The following is a 21,711-nucleotide window of genomic DNA, read 5'->3' as shown; positions in this document are numbered from 1 at the left end:
AATCAAGAAAATTCCTAATTAACTTGTCATATGTCATTAAATGAAATCATTTACTTTTGAATATTGAAAATTTTCAACACACAAAATAGAGAACTTATTATTCATATATTTCTTAAATTTATTTAAAGTTATATACATAAACATTTTAATTTAAAAAAATATAAACAAAAGCAATTAAAACCTACAATTTATTATAATATCTCATTTTCTAAACCATCCAAATAATAGTAATAATGATATTCACGGTAAATAAAAGATTGCAAAAAAAACTTTATAGACGGAACAATCAAATTCAAAAATGAAAATTGAAAATCAGATTCTATTTGTTCATAATCATCATCATCATCACCAAAATGAATTATTTTCATAGATAAGTTAACTCTTATTATCTCAAATTTTATGCTCTTTGGATAATTTAAAAAAAAATCTGCAAAGTTAGAGAAGTTTTAATTTCCTCGAAACAAGTCTCATTCACAAACTTGACACACCATTACATGCTGTATTTAGTTAGCTTGAATCTTACTTGCATCCTAAAAATCCAAAAAAAAAAAACTATTCAAGAAATTGGAACAAATACAAATAAAACTTAGTCCAGTGAGTCTGCTTCACAAACTATATACTGAGCTCAAAAGCTTCCAAAAAAATTATATAGCAAAATCTAAAGATCAGAGAAAGACAAAAACTTATTTAAGATGGATTTTATTTTACCGTCTCTTCGTGGTCTGAGCAAATAAATGATCTAGTCAGAGAAAATTTGAAACATCAATCTAGAAAATGAAAAAAGTATATAAAGCAAGAAAAAAGAATTTAATCCAGAAAGGAATATTAAATGAAAAAACAATTATATAATTATAAAAATATGTTAAAATTATTCTAAAATATTTGATCTCTCATTTATATAAAGTGAGATTTTCTTATATTTTTTAATATTAATAAATAGTTATATATATATATATATATATATATATATATACACACACACACACACATTTAACCAAACAATATAAACATATCCGGATATGTTATCATAAGACTTGTAAAAAGTTATATAATCGTCAAAAAATATTAAGAATATTAAAAAACGTTAATTATTTATTTATGTGTCATCCAAAATGAAGGAAACATTATTTTTTAACACTTATCTGCCAACAATAACAATTTAAAAACACACATGTTTTCTTTATTCAGATAATTTAATTATAACGTATTTCAAGTGTGTATATATAATTCAATTGTAAAATATTATATTATTAAAAAATATTTTGTTAACGACGATGTCAATAACATGTTAAAAGTCTTTTCATTATATCATGATTAAAAAGAAGTGTCATTAAAATTTTGATTTAGATTTTTGTATGTTGATAAAATTGATCTTCGAACCTAAAAATCATGATTATTTCTACCTATAGTGATATAGGAACCCTAATCGTATTAAGTAAAAATAGGTAAAGATTAAAAAAAAAACTAGAATAATTTATTCAAATTAATTAAAAAAAAACAGCATTTGTTAAACATGGGGTGATGGTCCAAAGTTGGAGCACAAGAAAATCCAAGTACTTAACCGAGAAGGAAAACAAAATCAAAATCCTGTACTTATAATTTTTCAACTCATCCAAATATCTTTAAATTCTGAAAAAATTGGTGTGGAAAATTTTAACGTATCTAAATATTTAGTTTAAGAAGAAAAAAAACCCAACATGTGAAAAAAAATATATATATATATATATATATATATATATATATATATAACACTCAGCTATCCCATGAAATTGGAACGATAAAGAGAAAATACACAACGAGAAGAAATTATATAACATCAATATGCAAATATTATTTTTAATAAATAAAATTATATATTTTTATAAGTATATTTATTTATATATTTAATTTTAGAATACTTATACAGAGACTTAGATAAATTTTAGATTTTTAGAATATTTGTGTATGACAGGTATATATCTTGAAAAATGTTTTTTTAATAATTTTTTTTATAACTTTTTTACAACCGTGTTTATATGATTGCAGTAGTTCGTTATTAATATTGACATATAATCTATAATGAAAAAGTTGTTAAAAAAAAAGTTCCAAAATGTTAATATATCTTATTGTAAATAAAAGGATTTGTTGATAGAAATGAAATTCTAGAAACCATAACAGTGAGTTTTCTCAGTAATGTTTGAGTGTTACATTGAGTTTAAGAGTGGCCCTAAGAGTAGCTATATCCATGAACTCAGTTTCCATAATCCCGTATCCTTTCACAAACCTGAAATAACCAGTGCCAGACACAACTCCGAACTCTCTTTCCTTCATTGTGAAGATATCAGATCCCTGAATCTCCAAGCTGCTACCTTTGAATTCCCCACCGCTGAAGATCACAGAGAAAACCATGTACAAGCCTTTCCCATCAAGTTGCGAATTTATGTACATACCCTGAGCTCTACCAATCAGTCTTGAATCGATGTTCGGTCCTTCTGTAACTGGGTCATCAACGATCGCCACAGTGCCAAAGTTTAGGATGTTGGAGACTGCTCCAGTCTTTCCGGCTACCGTAATCGCCGTGGAGTGGTCGCCGGTGAAGTGATCATGGACGTAGAATATGAGATTCGTTTGCTTTGGTTGGAATGTGGAGAATGTGTAGGCTGCGTATAGGATGGTCAAGTTGAAGATGAAGAAGAAGAGGTTCGAAGTTAGGTTCAGTGGATTGTTCATGATCCTGTTTTGTCTCTGGTCCCTTGTCCCTTGCTTGGTTTTCTACCTGATGTTAGTTTAATTAAGATGCTTTAGGGCTGATTAATCAAGGTTAGATAATTAATTAATTTAATTGTGGTGGTTCAAGATGCTTGTGTGTTGATAAACCAAGATTCCCAGAGGAAAGTGACAAAGGAATTTCATTGGGTTAGATTCCACTACGCGGCTACCACTTTCGCACCATGGTGCCCTTTTATGCTTTAGTTTGCATGGTTAGAAATTTAAGAAGACTTAAGTTATATATTGCACAAAAAATGGATAAAATGAATAATACATAAAATATAAAATTTCATAAATCTATTGTTTCAGTGTTTTAAAAATTATGTTTTGATATTTTATATAGGCTTATTGTTTACTAGTTAAAGATATCAATCTCTCTAATATCACTTGAAAATGACAAAATTATTCGTCTTCACAAATATTTTCAAGTAAACTATGTAAAAGATATTTTATAGATATTTTTAATGAATATCGTGGATAATGAGTATTAATATTTAATTACATGTTTCTTGATGAACCAAATATAAGTGTAATTTTTAATCCGTGTTTATTATCTGCAAATTTTATGTGTGCTTTAAAAAAAAATCAACTAACAAAAGTAAAAATATTAGTGAAAGATATATTAATAATAAAATAATATTTTAAAAATTAATTTTATATCTATTTTCATCTAGACATATGAAATTGTAGTTATTTGGTAAAATATTAATTTTTTAAAATTTATATTTTGACACAACTCATTTAAATTTATTTTTTAAAAATATTAAATTTATTTGTATTAATATCTTATTGACTTGGACTGTACTTACAAATTATTATTTGTTATCTAAATGTATATTTTAAATATTTTTTAAAAAATAATTTTATTTTGAATTATATATATATATATATATATATATATATATATATATATATATATATATATATATATAAAATATTCATTAGTATCACAGGTATTTATAAATATTTTTTCACAAATACTTGATAAGAAGCAAAACGAGTAATGTGATAGATTTTTTTTGGATAAGATGATAGCAGGTAAGCCCAATGGTAGAGCTTAGTATAAGGTCTAGGAGGCTTTGGCTCCCTAATTTTTTTTTCACATACATAAAATAATACATAAACAAAACTTTTTTTTTTTAATTTTAATACAATTTAACATTAATAAAGTATTTTTTGAAATTTGTTCACCGGTAGGTATTATTTATACCCGATTTAACCCATTGTCATATTTAATGTGGATTTATCTAGATGACAACTACAATATATATATATATATATATATATATATATATATATATATATATATATATATATATATATATATGATATAAAGTGAAAAACCTAAAAATTTTAAAGATTCTTTATTTTGAAAGTAATTTACAAAAGCTTGTCCCATACTAAAACGATGATGCAAATAAATTGTCACTACTAAAGTATTCGTGTTTGAGAATGAAGTGTTTTAATATGAAAAGACTCGCACGTGAGAGAAAGATGGATAAAAATTTAATGTGAGTTGAAAATCTCACCTTGTATGAAACACATGTTTAATTAAGCTGTATATTTAAATTTAAAAATTCAATTAAAATTGAATTTATTTGTTCATTTGGAAAAAGCTTTAGAACTTGCTGTATTGGGAAATCGACCTCTAACTATTTCTATAAGCATTTTTTTAAAAGTAGATTTTAAAACCGGAGTTTTAGCTTCTTAAGATGATCGAAGTGCTAGAAAAATATTTTTGTTTCAAAGACAACAAAGAAACAGTAAGTAAACAGTGTTAAAAGAAGATTCAATTGTGGAGAGAAGTAAAAATCAATTTAGAATTATCACTATAATATATGAAAAGTACAACTAAATTTTGGAGACAGGTTATTGACATTTGTAATTAATAATTTTCTACACCCATCACATTCGATTATTTCTCCCAGTTTACTCATCGTTTATGATTTATCCACGTTTGTAAAATCCGGAACCCGACCACACATGCCAATCACGAGTCCACACGTGTGGCTAAAATCTGCATTCAGGATGAAGGCCCAGCCACATAAGCCACATACTTATGTGGATAATTTCAGTCCACTGAGACGTAGCATGTACAACTACCAAACTACCCTTCCACTTGAATCATGAACCCGTCTTTGCGACTCCAACAGAGGGTAATAACGGTAATTCCATTCACTCTCTTCTTCTTCAACAATTGCCTGTACGTAGAAAACAGGAAACAGTTTAGACCGTTAACCAGAAATGAACGCCGTCCCTTCTTCTTCCTCTTCCGCCTTCGCTTTCGTAACTCAGTCCAAGAACCCTAATTATATCTTCAAGCTCACACATAAAGTACCCATTTTGCCCCTACACTCACATGCTCCGTGTTGCTCTCTCAGTGACTCATCCTCCTCGTACACCACGGTGCTGGACAAAAGTTCCCTTTCATCGGATCAGAATTACAGCAATGCAGTTTCGCCCGAAGACTCGGGCTCCGTGGATGCCCTTGCCGTCCGCCGGCCGTTGACTGATTTTTCCGGCGAAGAGGAAGAAGAGAAGGAGGTGGAGGAGGAGGAAGAGAAGGAGAATGAGGCGGATGACGGTGGTGACGCGAAGGCTTCCACGATCGACGCGGGGCTCGCGAAATTCGCGAAGAAGATGCCCATGTTTGAACCTGAGAGGGTGGAATCGAAAGAGAGACCCCTCAAAGTGAATTTGGACTTGGCGTTATACAGGGCGAAGCTTATGGCTAGAAGAAGCTTTCGATATGAAGAAGCAGAGGCATTGCTTCGAAAGGTGTGGTGTCACGTTTTTCCTTTTTTTTAAGTGACTAGTTTGTTTATGTGGAAATATTGTCAATTTCTTTTCTGATGGTTTTGAATGGGAATGGAAGTGTATAAGCTTTTGGCCTGAAGATGGTCGACCTTACGTGGTACTTGGAAAGATTTTGAGCAAGCAATCGAAAACAGGTGAAGCCAGAGAGATATACGAGAAGGGTTGCCAGGCTACGCAGGGTGAAAATGCTTACATTTGGCAGGTTAGTGTTCTAGTGTGTTTTGCATGTGGTGATCACGCTTCACACTCTCTAGCTGGCTACGTTTTGTTTACTGGTTGCTTTGCCTCCTTCAAATCATGTTTGTCCAATAACTCATTCTGGTGATATGTTTGATTTCCTAAGAGAACTACATTTAAAATTCTCTTAATTTCGTTTATGCATTAATTAAAATTCATCTTTTAGGGAAACTAATATAATTGAATTTTTATAAATTAAATTATGCATAAACTAATATTAGTTTGTAGAGAAACTTATTTCATTTTTTCTTTCTTAGAAGTTTTCCCAAATAGGCTCATCACACTCCTTAGACAATGAGTCAATTGTTAAAGATCGGAGTGATGCATGTTACCTCTGACTATATCTATATTTAGTATTCAATCAAGTTTTTTACTTAGTTGATAATAAATTGCCAACATCAAATCCCAACATGTTTTAAAGATGTCCCTTCATCGTACTTAAAATCTTAGATGGGCATAGATGTGACTATAATTTACCTGACCTGGCAGCCATATTTCCTTTGAGGCATGTAATAAACCTGACATTATTTTTTATTTTCAGCTACTAAAACATAGTGTTATTAGGAGGGAGGGTGATTGTTTCCGATACTCTGATACGCTGAATTTTAACCTCTGAAATTAATAAATGCAAGTTCTGTTTGGACAGTGCTGGGCTGTTCTTGAAATGCAAATGGGAAATTTCAGGAGGGCAAGAGAGTTGTTTGATGCTGCCACGGTTGCTGATAAGAAGCATGTTGCTGCTTGGCATGGGTGGGCAGTTCTAGAGTTAAAGCAGGGAAATATAAAGAAGGCAAGGAGTCTACTCGGTAAAGGTCTTCAATATGGTGGACAGAATGAGTACATATACCAAACACTTGCACTGCTTGAAGCTAGAGCAAAAAGATATCAGCAGGCTCGTTATTTATTCAATCAGGCCACAAAGTGTAATCCTAATAGCTGTGCTAGTTGGCTTGTAAGTCATGGTGATACGAGGGATATAGTTTATCAATTAAACCTGTATGTAGTGCTTGTTATCTCAAATCATGTTTATTCTTTCTAAAATAGAGTTGGGCTCAAATGGAGGTGGAACAAGAAAACTACCGTGCTGCTAGGAAATTGTTTGAGGTTGTATTTAACATTACGAGTTCCTCTTTTTGTTTTTTTTTGTTCTGATTCATCTGATTGGTTGAACTAGACAGACTATATGTTCATTACGAGTTGGGACATCTTTTTTCAGTCATTTGCTTTTATTATTTTGTCATTGCGTGACTTATGTGTTTTTTTTCTTCTTCTTTTTAATAGAAAGCAGTGCAGGCTAGTCCCAAAAATAGGTTTGCTTGGCATGTATGGGGCGTTTTTGAAGCAAACATTGGCAACATTGACAAGGGAAGAAAACTTTTAAAGATAGGCCACACTCTAAATCCGAGGGATGCTGTTCTACTTCAATCTCTTGCTTTATTAGAATACCAACACTCAACTGCAAACCTTGCTCGGGTTTTGTTCAGGAGAGCGTCAGAATTGAATCCAAGGCACCAACCTGTTTGGTTTGTAAGAAATTTCTTTTCTTGGATCATTTATCTTAAATATCATGATGTTCTGTAAACTAAGCTTGACATGATGAGGAATCTGTGCCATACATACTGTATTCATGATGTGGTGCTGACTACCAGGAAGTAAGATATTTTAGAAAGACTAAAGGGGATCAGAATATGCCACTTCTGTTTGTTTTTTATTAGTGCCATATATTTATTATGGCATTCTTCTTACTGTCCCTATCTAGTTCTGGATCCTAATTAATGTTTCAAAGAATATACTAATTCAACATGAAAAATAGTTTATCTTTCAGATTTAAAACACCTTGTTGCACGAATCATGACTTCTATTTTACTGCATACTTTTGATTCCCACCTACAGATATTTTCTTTTTACTTTTCGTATATAACAATTTGAAAAGAGAATGATTGACCAGAAAATTTGGGGGCATGTAGGCTTGGGGTTGGATGGAATGGAAGGAAGGAAACATGAATAAAGCCAGAGAATTCTACCAAAAAACACTCTCAATTGATCAGAACAGTGAAACTGCTGCCAGATGCCTTCAGGTGCGTGCATATGATGAATCATGTTACAACTTGAGTCTCTACATAGCTTAATGATCACTTGCTGTGACTATTGTCTCCAATGCAGGCTTGGGGTGTTCTGGAGCAGAGGCTTGGCAATCTTTCAACTGCACGTAGATTATTTAAATCCTCGCTGAATGTAAATTCTCAGAGTTATGTGACATGGATGACTTGGGCAACAATGGAGGAAGAACAAGGAAACTCCGTGCGTGCTGAAGAGATTCGTAATCTCTATTTCCAACAGGTAACTGTCGTATATTGGAAGAAATTTTTCATGATCCAGGGACCGTTATAATCTCAGACCAATTTCTACTTGACACATAATTTGACATCACTTATTGTTTCTTGTAAATTAAAGGATTGCACGGTGTAAAATGTAGATAATTTAACTTTTGATTCTCTGTAATAGATTGAGAAAATATCCTTGTGCGCTGCTAACATGAGAAACTTTATTTGTTGTATATGGTACAGCGCACAGAAGTTGTAGATGATGCTTCATGGGTGATGGGATTCTTAGATATTTTAGACCCGGCCATTGACACTTTAAAGACGCTCCTCAAGCTGAGTCCAAATTCCTACAATATGCCATTTAATTCTTTGAGAAATATTTCGGGAACAGATAAAAACAGTGACGATTTTTCTATTGAAGACGATGATGAGGATGATGCAAATGGTGAAAGTGACTTCGATTTGGATGCTTTCATTATGAAAAGACTATCCTTAGATTCCTCCAATCTGGAAGTTCAGTTGGAAGCACCCAAAACTTCTTCTGAGAAGAGAATTCCATCTGGTAGAAGGATATGGCGACCAAATAACAGAATTGCTAAAGTGCAAGTCTAAAGAAATGTTGTTTAGTTGTTGTCTTGTAAAAATTGTTTTGATTTTAATAGAGTGAGTGACCGTGGCATGTCATGACAGGTGTTTTGCCTTGTGTTGAACAAGGCCATAGAAACGGATATTTTTTAATACAATAGAAATATACTAATTTCTCATTTAAGTTTTTTTTTAATCAATCCCAGTCATGATATCTCTTAAATTTGATAAAAAATCTCGAACTTTCTCTACCTTTAATGGAAGATCGTATAGCAAAGATTAAACTCTTATAGCCTTCTAACTTTTGTTTTGGTATTCTATCTCTTTCTTATTGTTGTTTCAATTTTTTTCAGTTCATAATTTATTGCAATGAAGTAAACCATCAAAATTGAAATAAAATAGAACTTTACAGTTAAGTGAAAGAAATCTGCCAGTTTATAAATTAAATTAAGCTAAAACACAGGCATACAATTAAAGTGAATACTCATTCTGTATAGAACAACTACTTTTGACAGTTTACCACACGGAAAATGTATCCGAAATTTAAACGAACTTCCCATTGACAAAATGTCATTTTGTGGAATTTGGACGTTCCAATTCAGTAGCTGAAGTGAGCTTTGGATTCCAAGGAAAAATATTATTGATGCACTTTTATCAATGGTATACAATTAATTTAAATTATCAATTAATTAATTTTCATATCTGGATTTATAATTTGTTTAATGTCTGGATTTGTTATGCTTTGTTTTGGACTTACTTTGTGAAAAACATTTAACATGCATTTATATTTTTTTTTATAGAAACAACTAATGATATGTATATAAATTATTTTTACTTTACTTTAACAAACTCTTCAAGATAACATATAAAATTATATTGAAATAAGTTCAACCTTTAATAGTTAATTTTAAAATACTTAAACAAGTTCTTTTACAAATTAAAGTGTGTGTAGAGAGAGAGAGAGAGATTTATAATTTATCAGAATACGGTCTATATAAATATGTGATATCATAAATACAATTTACATAGATATTGTGTGAGTATTCTCCCTTGGATCTTGTACGTTTGACATCGTTTATTGATGTTCCAATACATAATTACTATATAATGAAAAATATATTAGATAGGTAAACTGATGAAATTTAATTTAATCACCAATAAAGTTAACTGTTAATATTTTAAATATTACATTACATTTTTTAATCTCATCTAAAAAACTATTGTTAGTTTATCTAGAGTTGTCAAAATGGATAATCCAGATCGAACCGGTCCAACTCATTACGGGTTGGTCATTTAGTGAACCAACCCAACTCGGCTCACTTATTAGCGAGCTGAAAATATTTGAACTCAACCCGACCCACCACGGATTGGTGGGTTAAATGGATTGACTCACTGACTCATTTAATTATAATTTTTTTTTAAATAAAAAAATTACAATTTGTTTTAATTCAAATCTAAATAAAGTCACACTAAAATGATGTTAAACTCCAAAGACAATTAAAAAAAATATATCATATAATCTAAACGTAATCCAAAAACATGTACAAAATAATAAATAATTAAATTAAATTAGGTGGGTTAGTGAGCCACTGGCTCATCACGGGTTCAACCCGGTGAACCGGGTTCTAAGTGAGCTGGGTTGAAAACTAATTTACATAAAAAAGTACATTTTTTTCAAACTCAAATCCGTGATAAACTGGATTGACCCACGAATTACAACCCATTTTGACAACACTAAATTTATATGTTAATTATGTTTTCAACTTCACTTAGAATTTTAGAAATTGAAGGAATTTGATTAAATTGACTTTCAGAAAATAAATATTGAATATACTCACTCTAACATCAAATTCAAAACATGAAACCTACCATAGGGTTACTTACAAGCAATCATTATAATTCCTTGCTAGATATAAAATCTGTTTGGATGAGATCATTTAAAAGGATAATTAATTTATTTGATCAATTTAAATTTTTTTAGAATTACATGGATTGTTTGGATAAAAAAAATCTAGAAACTTTTTGAAGATATTTTAAATGATTAAAACAATAAAATTTGAACTCACTTAAAATCGGAGAAGATTAAAATTTCACATAGTGACTTTCTTTTTATATACACATACATACATATTGAAAAACAAATTGTTAAATATTATTTAAATATTAAAATTTGACTAATATTTTATTGCACATTTTAATTTAAAAATTTTATATTTTAAAATAAATATTCCTAAAATATAATTTTTTGTTAAAAGAGAAATTTAATTACTTTATCTAAACAATATAATTGAAATACAAAATATTTTAATTACTCTGTCAAAATAAAATATTTGAAAAAAAAAATCAATTACAAACAATTCAAATAACAAGCCTTTCAATTACGAAGTAAAGGTATAGGAATTTTTTATGACTTCTCATCTAAAATATTCAATCTATGTGATTTTCTCTATTAAATAAAAAATAATGATACTTTGATAACATTGACAACATTTTAATATTTCATTTTATGATTATTCAAACTTAAATAGGAATACTTCCTTCACGTAATGACTTTTGTAATTCAACACACACATTCTAATACACTCTCCTTATAACTTCATATGTGATCATTTAAATCCATTCAATTAAATTAAATCTAAACAAAAATACATAATTTCACAAAATAACTATCAATGCAAATCATAAACGTTATATTAACTAACATAATTAATATCCTACAACGTAATTATACTAGTTGTAGTAAGTATAATCTTACTACATATTCAATTATAAAATTAAATTATACACAATAAATACAATTTATCGTAGAAGTACTTATTTAGGTTGTTTGTTTAATAACCCTTATTCATTTTAAAAAGTAAAAGATGGTGCCTTTAAAGAAATATTATCATGAATTAATTTAAAATATGTGAAGGAAAAAGAAAATTTATTTAAAAAAAAATTCTGATTAGTAAAACTAAATTGAATTATGCTTATTACTAACTAACTGAATATTTCACAAAGAAAACAAAATGATAAGGACTTTAGATATATTAGAGAGAATATTAAAAAAATTAAAAAATTATTAATATGATAAACTAATCAATTTCTAATAAATGAAAATGAAATATTTTTTCGTGTATAACCTTTTTAATTAAAAGTATAGTTTTTATTCTTCATTTATTTTTAAAACGTTATTCGTTAAGTTCCCTGAATTGGTTTTCATAAATACTCTTATTTCATATTCAATGTTTAGGTTGTTTGTGTAATCGAATATATACCCTTTATTTTAAAAATAAAAGCTAATAACTTTAAAGAAATATTATTACGAATTAATATATATATATATATATATATATATATATATATATATATATATATATATATATAACGTCATGTTTTTTTTTCTATAAAATAAAATAAAAATATCAAGATTTTTGGGTGCAGATACATTAATTTAATTAATAACTAATATGATATTATCTTAAGTAAGAAAAATGACAAATTTATGAACTAATGCACAAATTTATGATTGTATATATTTATACTTAATTTACCATACATGCTGTACTTATTAGCGTAAAGTTTATTAATTATATAATAATCATATTACAAACTATTGACAGTATAAAAAATACTTTTAGTTTTATATAATTTATATCTTCTAAATCTAATTATATATATACGTACACAAGTTATATACGTAGCTAAAGAGGAATTATATTTATACATCTTAATTATTTCTATTTTATTTTCTTTACTTATCTTTCTTCCTTTTAGATCATATATCACTTATATAGTCTCGTGTATGTACTAATTATTCTAATCTTTCCCACAACCGCTTAAATCCACCCAAGATACGGTGAATGTTTATACTTTTCCTTATGCAAATATTTCTCTCAGTAGATCTGCTACACCTTGAACTGTTGCATCAGCGTCTGTACAACTGATTTCAATTCCTCGGGTCACCAAAGATTCGATAAGCAAACCGCACCACTCTTACCTTTTCAGGTAACCCTATGATTCCATTGAGGGAAATGGTGTTGAATAGTAACAAACAGTATCACACACACATTAACGTAATAATAAAAAGGCCGAATTTTCAACGACTAATCTATTGGAAAATATGTTATAACTTTGAAAAAAAAAAAACTGTTATTTGAAACAGGGAACTGGGTATCTTTAAGTTCAGTCATGATTCATGAACCACGATCGATTCTTGAAGTGTAGTCTGTTTGAAATTTTGCATCGTAAATTTCAAGAAAAGCATGAAGGTATTTCGATTTTCTTTTATGTTCAACCAACAAATGATAAACAACAATTTAAGTCCATCTTTCGAGATATAAAACTGTTGCATCAATGATTCGTCTGTCTGGGTTGGAGAAAGAAAAGACCGAAAAGTAAAGAAAAAAAAAAGGGATACATGACGAATTGATGTTAATCATAAATGTAGTTCTTCAACTAAGAGATAATTTGAAGTCAATGGTATACATAATAATTCTCCATATGTTGAGATAATTAATGATGCTAGAAGCCATATCAGATGCAACAACAACAAAAGTAGCTGCGAAAAATTATTGACCTAAAAATCTCTAGGGTCAACAAACACATTCCCGATTTGTCTCTTAATCAGCAGTTCATCATCCTTTTCGTCACTGTGGCTTGAAATTCTTTTCGTGTACCAAATATCATCGATACACGACATGGAAGCTGTTTGAGGGATATGGTTTACAAGTGGATCACCAAACCCTAGCTCCGTTATAACCACTGTGCAGTCCTTCAAACTTTCTCCCATCCTTGATGTGAACCTCCATATGGATTCCATTAGCTCCCCAAGGTTCTCTCCCTCTCCGTGGAGCCCATAGAGGAAGAGAAACCCAAAGGGCCTGCACAGTGAGTCACTCACCGACATTCTCAGACAAGGGAAGATTTTGTCTCTTGCATGATTTAAAGCTGTGTGAAGAAACCTAAGTGGCTGAGACTTTTTAAGTTGAAGCTTGTAAGCCTCACAAGTATTCCATATGCTAAAGATGATCCATGAGCTTGTGATTTCATTGGTAATAATGTCTTCACTCTCTTCCTTTCTCTGCAAGTTGAGTAAGCCTCCCTCTTTGTAATAACTCACCCAGGTGCCCAAGCTGAGATTCTCCTTCAAAATACTATCCATGTCTAATGGGTAAAGCTCTTTGGCCATCAGGGTTCTTCTGTATAACGAAATTGCCTGGTCTATGTTTACCTTCTCAATTTCTATATCCTTGGAAATCTGCTTTGCAGGGAAACTAATTGGATGCACAAATATGAAAAGTGAGCTGAGGCTCACATATTTGCATTTGTTGGTAAATAGGTTTCTAGAGGCATCGTTGTTCTTTTCAGTTGCCAGGAATGCATATTCAGCCCCATTTCTCAGCATCCATTCTTCAACTGAGGTGACAAGTTTCAGTCCAATCCCCTTTCTCCTGCATAGATGAGTAAACGTCGGTAACACTAACCATATTGCAATGTGATTCTTCATACCAAGCTCAAAGTTTTACATCCTTATAAATCAAACAGATTGGGTGCATTCTATGGTGGCATTAATCAAGTACCTGTGTGAAGGAGAGACTCTAAGGCCTAGTATGCAACCAATCTTCAGCAATGATTCAGAAGGAGTTCTCATACTCTTAATGCACCCTCGAACCACACCCACAAGCTCCTTGCTTTCAAGCAGCTCAGCCACCTTATGAAACACATATATGATTAGTACAGTCATCTGCTGCATATAATAGTAATGTGGTATATGCATGTATTTGAAACAGACAAAACTTTCATATAGTAGAGTTTAAGTATAGAAATGGAGTATATATATATACATATATATGAAGATGATTGTTGGATAATGCATATTCATGATTAACTAATTGAACCCAAGTTTCCAAGTTTGGATTTGGAGAGATAATCGTGTAAAGGGGAAAAAGATATAGGGTATTAGCTACCCACCAACATAACATGAAGGGGATATAACCTAATCCTAGATAAAGGGTCACCCATCATGTTGGTGAAAATGGAGACCCCCTTTTTAGTCCCAATCTCACACTTCCTCTCAAGCTTCCCCACCACCTTAACATCTCTACCTTCATCAAACTCTCTTATATGAAGCCTACTCTCTACACTGAAAGTGTCAACCATTTCTACTCTTCCTAAGCTAAAAGAAGCAAGTGATGTACTGGTGTGAACTGAAATTAGGAAAACTTTGTGTGATTGTCCCAACCATTCAACTCTTGCTGCATCCTTATATATATGTGGTGAAAAACCATTGGTTGTTTGTTCACGATGTTCTATGATCGGTATCATCTCGATCAAAATATTCCGTTAATAACTATTTTATCACAACACGCAACTTGATGCATCCGTTGAAAATAGCATTCATGTGTTAGTTTTTATTATTAAAGGCTGACACTATTTATCACAGTCGTTGCCATTAGGACAAATACAAGTACACAATCTACACGGGTTGCACCACAAAACTGAAACAGTAACCTTTCAAAATGATCCACTGAATCTACTTATAAAGATTTTCACAACTTTCTTCAAGCTTTGTCACTTAAAAAATGTGTACGTAGCAAATGATAATGACATACCAATGTCGTTTGCGATACACCTAAGAAATCATTTGTTATGTGTCCAAACTCTTCCAAGTCCTTCGACATAAAGCTCCACGAACTTAATTGCTATTCAACACACAGAGTGTTGATTCTAATGTTAATGCTGATGATCGTTTACTCAGGTGTGGCCAGACTTGTGAGTTGTCACATATACGTTGGGGGACCCGGGTTTAGTTTGGGTACTGCATGCTTGTTCATTTTTTTCAACGGATTTTAATATCTTCCTAATACAAAATCAGCGTGGTATGATAATTTTTGCTGACGGTATTTTGAAACCACAACTTTTTTACTATTATTTCACATTATCACTTAGTACTGTTCCCTCTTTCTTTCTTTTAAAAATATAAAAGTTAATTTTTATCGATATAAAAGTTGTCAAATTGTCGAATAACTTTTTTCAATAAATTTCAGATATCTGTTTTTATATTTCTTCAAAATTTAAAGTGTGTTATTTCTTATTCATAATGATGCCAATTTACTTTATATATTAAAAATAAATAAACCATTGTTTAAAAGAGGCGAATCTGAACACTAATACTATGATATAATGTATGCATATGTTATTACAAGACATTTTTAGATTTTCAAAATAAAGGTAATGCATCATCTTAAAATGATTATCATATACAAAAAATAATTATTAAAATTAAAATTTAACTATTCTATATAAGTATTAAAAAATAATTTTAAATTTTACATGAAAAAAAATTACAATGAAAATTTACAATTTTATTGTATAGATTAAAAATATGTTCTAGTATAATTTTTATTTTAAGTGTTTATATATAGTTTTCTTTACCTTAAATTATATAAGAGAAATAAAATAAAAATGTACACATTTATTGGAAAATATCATAAATAGCATTATATTACCTGTGCTTATAATTATTGGCAAGAGGTTTATGAAATGATGATTTCATGAATACATTGAAAAAAAAATGTATATAAATTATGGTTTGAGGAATACATTGGTGAAAGAAAATGTTATAAATGATGGTTTACTGAATACATTATTGAAACAAAATGTATATAAGTGAGTTTTGTAAGACTGAAATTGATTTAAACCTCTAAACATATATGAAAATCATGAATTAGTCAAAATATATGAAAATCATGAATTAGTCAAAATGTATGTCTTGACGTGAAAAAATACGTTGGAAGTCATGAGTTATAGTTATTTATTTATTTCTTATTACACTATTTTATACTCATATATTCCTTTCACCTATGTTATTGTCTTTTACCCTTCACAATAATAAATTAATATTTTAGTGTTTTTACTCATTAATTATAATATACTTGAATACTTATTATTTATATATATATATATATATATATATATATATATATATATATATATAATTATCAAAACAGGTTACCTTATTCGATGAGTTAACTTAACCAAACTCATTTTAAAATATTTGAGTTCGATTAACAAGACGAGTTAAAGTGGTTTGATTCACTTAATTAAATTAAATTACAACTTTTTTTCTTTTCAATCTCATATTTTTTAATATATAACCAAAATTTAAATAATTTTTTTTTTCATTTTATACAATAAATAAATTATCTTAAAAACTAAATCATAATTCTAAATAAAATATAAATAAAATATCATGGGTATGAATCTCTCTTCTAAAATAAAAGAACAAAATTGCTTATTTGGTTAGACTCGACTATTAAAGTAAGAATGAGGTGAATTTTTTTATGTCTAGGTTAATAATCCGAAACTCATCACGTATTCAATTAGAGTGAGTTGAATTCTTAATGAGCTAAGCCCAATTTTGACACATATTAAAATTTATTTATTTTTAATCCAACTCAAATTAATTTACGAGTTATAACTATTTAGATAATTTTGTCTTTCTCTTTCTATACACAACATTTAACTTTATATTATAATTTCTACAGTTAACAGCCATTCAAAATTTTTTTTTTCAAAATTTACAGAATGTTTTAACGACGTAAATAAATTTTTTTATTAGACCTTTACAGATGTGTTTCTTTAATTTATAAATGTTAAAATTATAATATGATATAATTTTTTATTTGACATTGAAAATCTTACATTAATTAGAAATAATTTAATTTTAATATACAGTTAAGTGTAAACGTTACTCTAATTTAAAAAATTGTGTTATACTCAAAGTTTGTCTCTCTTTTAATATATATACATTAGTGTAGAATTGAGCTTTAACGTCATCCCGTAAACGTCGTACCACAAAATAATCAACGTAAATTATTGACCGGTGACATTTTCATAAATAAGTGAACATATAAACGTCTGTTAGGAGGGGTCTGGACGTCTATAATATTATAGACGTTGGGGCCTCTCCTAACAAACGTCTTAATGCCTGGCAGGTAGGTGAAAAGTTATTATAGACGTTGGGGCCTCTCCTAACAAACGTCTTAATGCCTGGCAGGTAGGTGAAAAGTTATTTTTTTCTGGGCTTAGAGATGTCTGATCCCGTCACCTCGACGTCTATATTCAATTATAAACGTCGGTGCCCCTCCTAACAGACGTGTATATGTCTGACAGGTAGATGAAAAGTTATTTTTTTCCGTCAGACGTCGGATTACGCCATCCGACGTCTAAATGTCCGGATGAAAAGTTGTTTTGGACATCATATTAGTGAGGGCCCCGACGTCTAGGCCAGAATAGACGTCGGTTCACTTGGGGAACCGACGTCTAGTTTGTTGTTAAATCAGACATCAAACCCGTTGTTATGAGCACTTTATCGTCTTCCTTCTCGCCTTTTCACTCCGCGACATTGCTTTTCCAGGTGTGTTTTTGTCTCTTTTGAACTATTTAAACGTACTTTTATTCTGATTATATTAGTCTTTGGTTGATTATCTTTCATTTGAACCGATTAAAATGAGTTTTTGTTGTGTTTTGGTGTAGTTTTTCTCATGTCTTTGGGTAGCATTGTACCACATTCTCCCTTTGCTAGTTCCCTCGTAAGAAAAGTTTGCGTCTTTTGGATGTCTTATAGCGTTTCAACCCAAAACCGAACTTCGGTCCTTGCCTAGTTCTATTGTCACCGTTTGTTTTCATTGGTGGTTTTAATGGAACTAGACAAGGACCCAGATTCAGTTTTCGATTGAAATGTCATAAGAGATCCAAAAGAAGCAACATTTTCTATGACGAAACTAGCAAAGGAAGAAGGTCCTACTACGCTACCCAAAGACACAAGCTGTAGTAGACGTTAGTTAATGCAATGTCCGATGTCTATGGAGCCCTTTAGACGTCGGACATTGCATTGTCCGACGTCTGTGAAGCCCTTTAGACGTCGGGATCATGCAGTAACCGACATCTATAAAGACGTCGGGCCTGTTTGAGTCCGACGTTTGATTAACGTCACCCACAAAGACGTTGGTTCTGGAGCTGACGTTAAAAGGCCAAAATGACCGATGTCTTTTCTGCACTATATATATATATATATATATATATATATATATATATATATATATATATATATATATATATATATATATATATATATATATATATATATATATATATATATATATATATTATTAAGAGTTTAAATTGTTAATCATAAACCTGAATATGGCAATGTGAGAACCTCGGATTCTATACATATTTTACATGCCACCATATATAGATTTAAGCATAAGCTTTATCTAGATCATCACCTTAACTTACACCTCAATCCTGTTATATCGTCTTGCATAAAATCATTGCTCATAAACTCATATGTAATCATCAATCACTCCTCTATGTTGCAAGAAAGAAGAAAAGAGAAAAATGGTGGCATTGTTTTTTGAAGATGAAAAAACAATTGATATGTTGTATCTCTTAAACTATATAAAATTAAACAAATATGGATTTGATCAATAAGAATATATATATATATATTAGCTCAAACCTAAAAGTTTTAATTTTATACACCTTTACTTAATCTAAGACTTTTATCTTAATTTTATTTTATTTTTTAAATTGTTACAACGTCGGATTTTTTTATTCAAAAAATATGTCAAAGATAAAACGTAACCTTCAATTTGAAACCTAATGGAATCAAGCTCAACATGTTATAGATACATATATATTTTATTTTCCTGAAAGTACATACAAGTGTTTATTTAACGACACGACAGACGAATTGAAGTGATATTGAAATTATTTTCTTAAGTATATTCTTAAAGTTGAATTATGTTAAATGATTGTGGTTATTGCAAGTACTTCCTCTCAAGGAGGCAAACTAGGAAGCTTTTGTTGAAGAAAGCACGTGAAGAGGCAGCTACTGGCAAAGAAGGAATATAGTTAAATGTCTATATATTCGCTCGTTTCTTATCACTACTGTTGGTTTTACGTTTAGTCATTCAGCTTATAATTGCTTTGTCCTTCTATGTCTCATGGAGAAAACACTGCCACAACCCTACTTTAGACGTGTAAAAACCCTACTGATGGAAAATATCGAGAAACATGAGGGCATGGGAGTGTCAGATTCCATTACTGTTTATTTCATTTTCCTTTTTCCTTTTAAGAATTTTCCCTTTCCATTTTTTCATATGGTTTCCAGAAAGGAAAAGGGTTTTCTAAACCATTTATAAGGACTTTGACTATTGTGCATTCTAATCAAGACTTTGTAGAAATTTTCCATGTATTTCTGAATATACATCTATCGACTACTGCATTATATCCGAATATTTCAGCGTCTTGTCTATTTCTATCTGTCGTTCCAATCGCAAATCGAAACGTTTTAACACCAGTATTATACAGTACAAAGTCTTTTCTATGCTTTTCTAAAACAACATTAACAGTTTTGTATTATATTTCTAACACTATGTACCACATACAATGTTAATGTGTTTTTATTAGGCTATTCATTGCATAATATTAAGTAATTTTATGTATAAGTTTACATAATTAGGGGTAATAAAGATACGTATATAATCATAATGCTACTTCTTTTTTTCAATTTTCTAAGTAGAGTTTTTTTCTCTCGCCTGTTGAGAAAAATGGAAAGATATAGGATATTCCATTTCCTAATTTTAAACTTAAAAGGCTTATTCAAGGCTAAAAAAGATACAATTTTGAGTTCTAAACATTATTTTTTTTCATGGCAGTATTCATCACTATATATTACTTTTTTCTTTCATATGTACTTCTTTCCTCATACATTCAAAAAGTATATATACACAATCATCAGATTCCGTTAGAGGCTTAGAGCACCAGATAAGATATGATATATAAGACGAAAACATGACATGACAAGTAATGATAAAAATAAAGTGTTATATCGTCGACTATTATTGATGCATACATTAATTATATAAATAATATAAACAGTGAGAATAAATTATATAGATGATTAATGATGGGAAATTTCAATTTAGATAAAAAAATAGTTTAGTGATGAACCACTGATTTGTTTTTTTTTTTTTAGTTTCGATGTGTGTTTTTAATCCATGACTAAAAAAGCCTAGACAAATAGTATGACTATCGCTTTAAAAAAAATTAAAAATCGTATCATAATAGTATGAAGGAATTATATCAAATTAATTATACTTAATGGTTATTTTTACATTAATTTGTATGATTTCATGCACAATATTCTTCTAATCAGAGAATTGTTACAAGAGAGAAAGTACTAACTAAATTTTTATAACAACTAAATTTAAGAATAATTGCTATAGAAAGTATATTCAAGAATTATTGTCTGAAACAACTGACGATAAAACTTTGTTAAACTTGGCTAGATCGAATCAGGTAAAAAATAGTCGAAATAACGGATCAATTTTAGTTTAAAAAAGGGTGCATAATGAGTTTTACGAGGTGTATAAAGAAACACCTAACAAAAAGACAAGAGCCCATTAATGCCAAACCAACTCTTTGGGAGTTGCTCCCTCCACCCCCACACATCTCTTCCTCCACCTCCCTTTTACCTTTTTGCCCCTTCCTCCACCTTTCCTTTACTATTTTGCCCCTCAGTAAAATTTTATTTTTAAAATTATTGTTTTTTAATTTTATTCATTTATAACATATTTCACTGATAACCTACGTAGTTCCTTGTATGAGTAAAATATTTTTCTGCAAAGCTTGGTGATCGTGAAAAGAATTATCAAGCAATCTTCCTCTTGTTCTCGGTGCAATACGTGGTGCAGTGCGTTTATGGTGTAGTGTCCTTGTCGTGGTTCCTCTCCAGGTACGTAGTCATAATCCTTCCTATAATTCTAAACCCTAAACCCTTCCCATACTTCCAATAATCCTTTGAATATCCAAGCCTATAATCCTTGCATGAGCCGCAAAACGTAGTAAAATAAAAACGAAACCTAAAAGGAACACTGCCTCTGGACGGATGACATCCGTTGCAGAGATAGTGTTCCTTTTAACTTTTGAGGATATAATTGTCATT

At 30.1% G+C, this 21,711-nt stretch overlaps 3 protein-coding genes across 3 annotated transcripts; 1 reads left to right on the top strand and 2 right to left on the bottom strand.

Annotated features, from left to right (window-relative positions):
* Window positions 1–2,139: 2,139 nt before the first annotated feature.
* On the bottom strand, window positions 2,140–2,830 carry LOC108341025 (dirigent protein 11). The gene has a single exon (XM_017578632.2). It carries the CDS (start codon window positions 2,707–2,709, stop codon window positions 2,167–2,169), a length of 543 nt encoding a protein of 180 aa, XP_017434121.1. The 5' UTR covers window positions 2,710–2,830; the 3' UTR covers window positions 2,140–2,166.
* Window positions 2,831–4,954: 2,124 nt separating this feature from the next.
* Window positions 4,955–8,907, top strand: LOC108326063 (protein high chlorophyll fluorescent 107). The gene is made up of 8 exons (XM_017559715.2): window positions 4,955–5,526; window positions 5,624–5,767; window positions 6,449–6,754; window positions 6,847–6,906; window positions 7,084–7,329; window positions 7,770–7,880; window positions 7,966–8,142; window positions 8,370–8,907. Exons 1-8 carry the CDS (start codon window positions 4,993–4,995, stop codon window positions 8,736–8,738), a joined length of 1,947 nt encoding a protein of 648 aa, XP_017415204.1. The 5' UTR covers window positions 4,955–4,992; the 3' UTR covers window positions 8,739–8,907.
* A 4,289-nt stretch (window positions 8,908–13,196) lies between these two features.
* On the bottom strand, window positions 13,197–14,879 carry LOC108329999 (probable N-acetyltransferase HLS1-like). Its single transcript, XM_017564438.2, has 3 exons — window positions 14,667–14,879; window positions 14,276–14,406; window positions 13,197–14,146 (listed from the first exon to the last, which is right to left on the bottom strand). The coding sequence occupies exons 1-3, from the start codon at window positions 14,853–14,855 to the stop codon at window positions 13,273–13,275; spliced, it is 1,194 nt and encodes a 397-aa protein (XP_017419927.1). The 5' UTR covers window positions 14,856–14,879; the 3' UTR covers window positions 13,197–13,272.
* Between the last annotated feature and the right edge of the window lie 6,832 nt (window positions 14,880–21,711).

This window comes from Vigna angularis, chromosome 1 (genome assembly GCF_016808095.1).
Source record: "Vigna angularis cultivar LongXiaoDou No.4 chromosome 1, ASM1680809v1, whole genome shotgun sequence".
NCBI lineage: Eukaryota > Viridiplantae > Streptophyta > Magnoliopsida > Fabales > Fabaceae > Vigna > Vigna angularis.
This window is presented reverse-complemented; position numbering and strand designations above follow the sequence as displayed.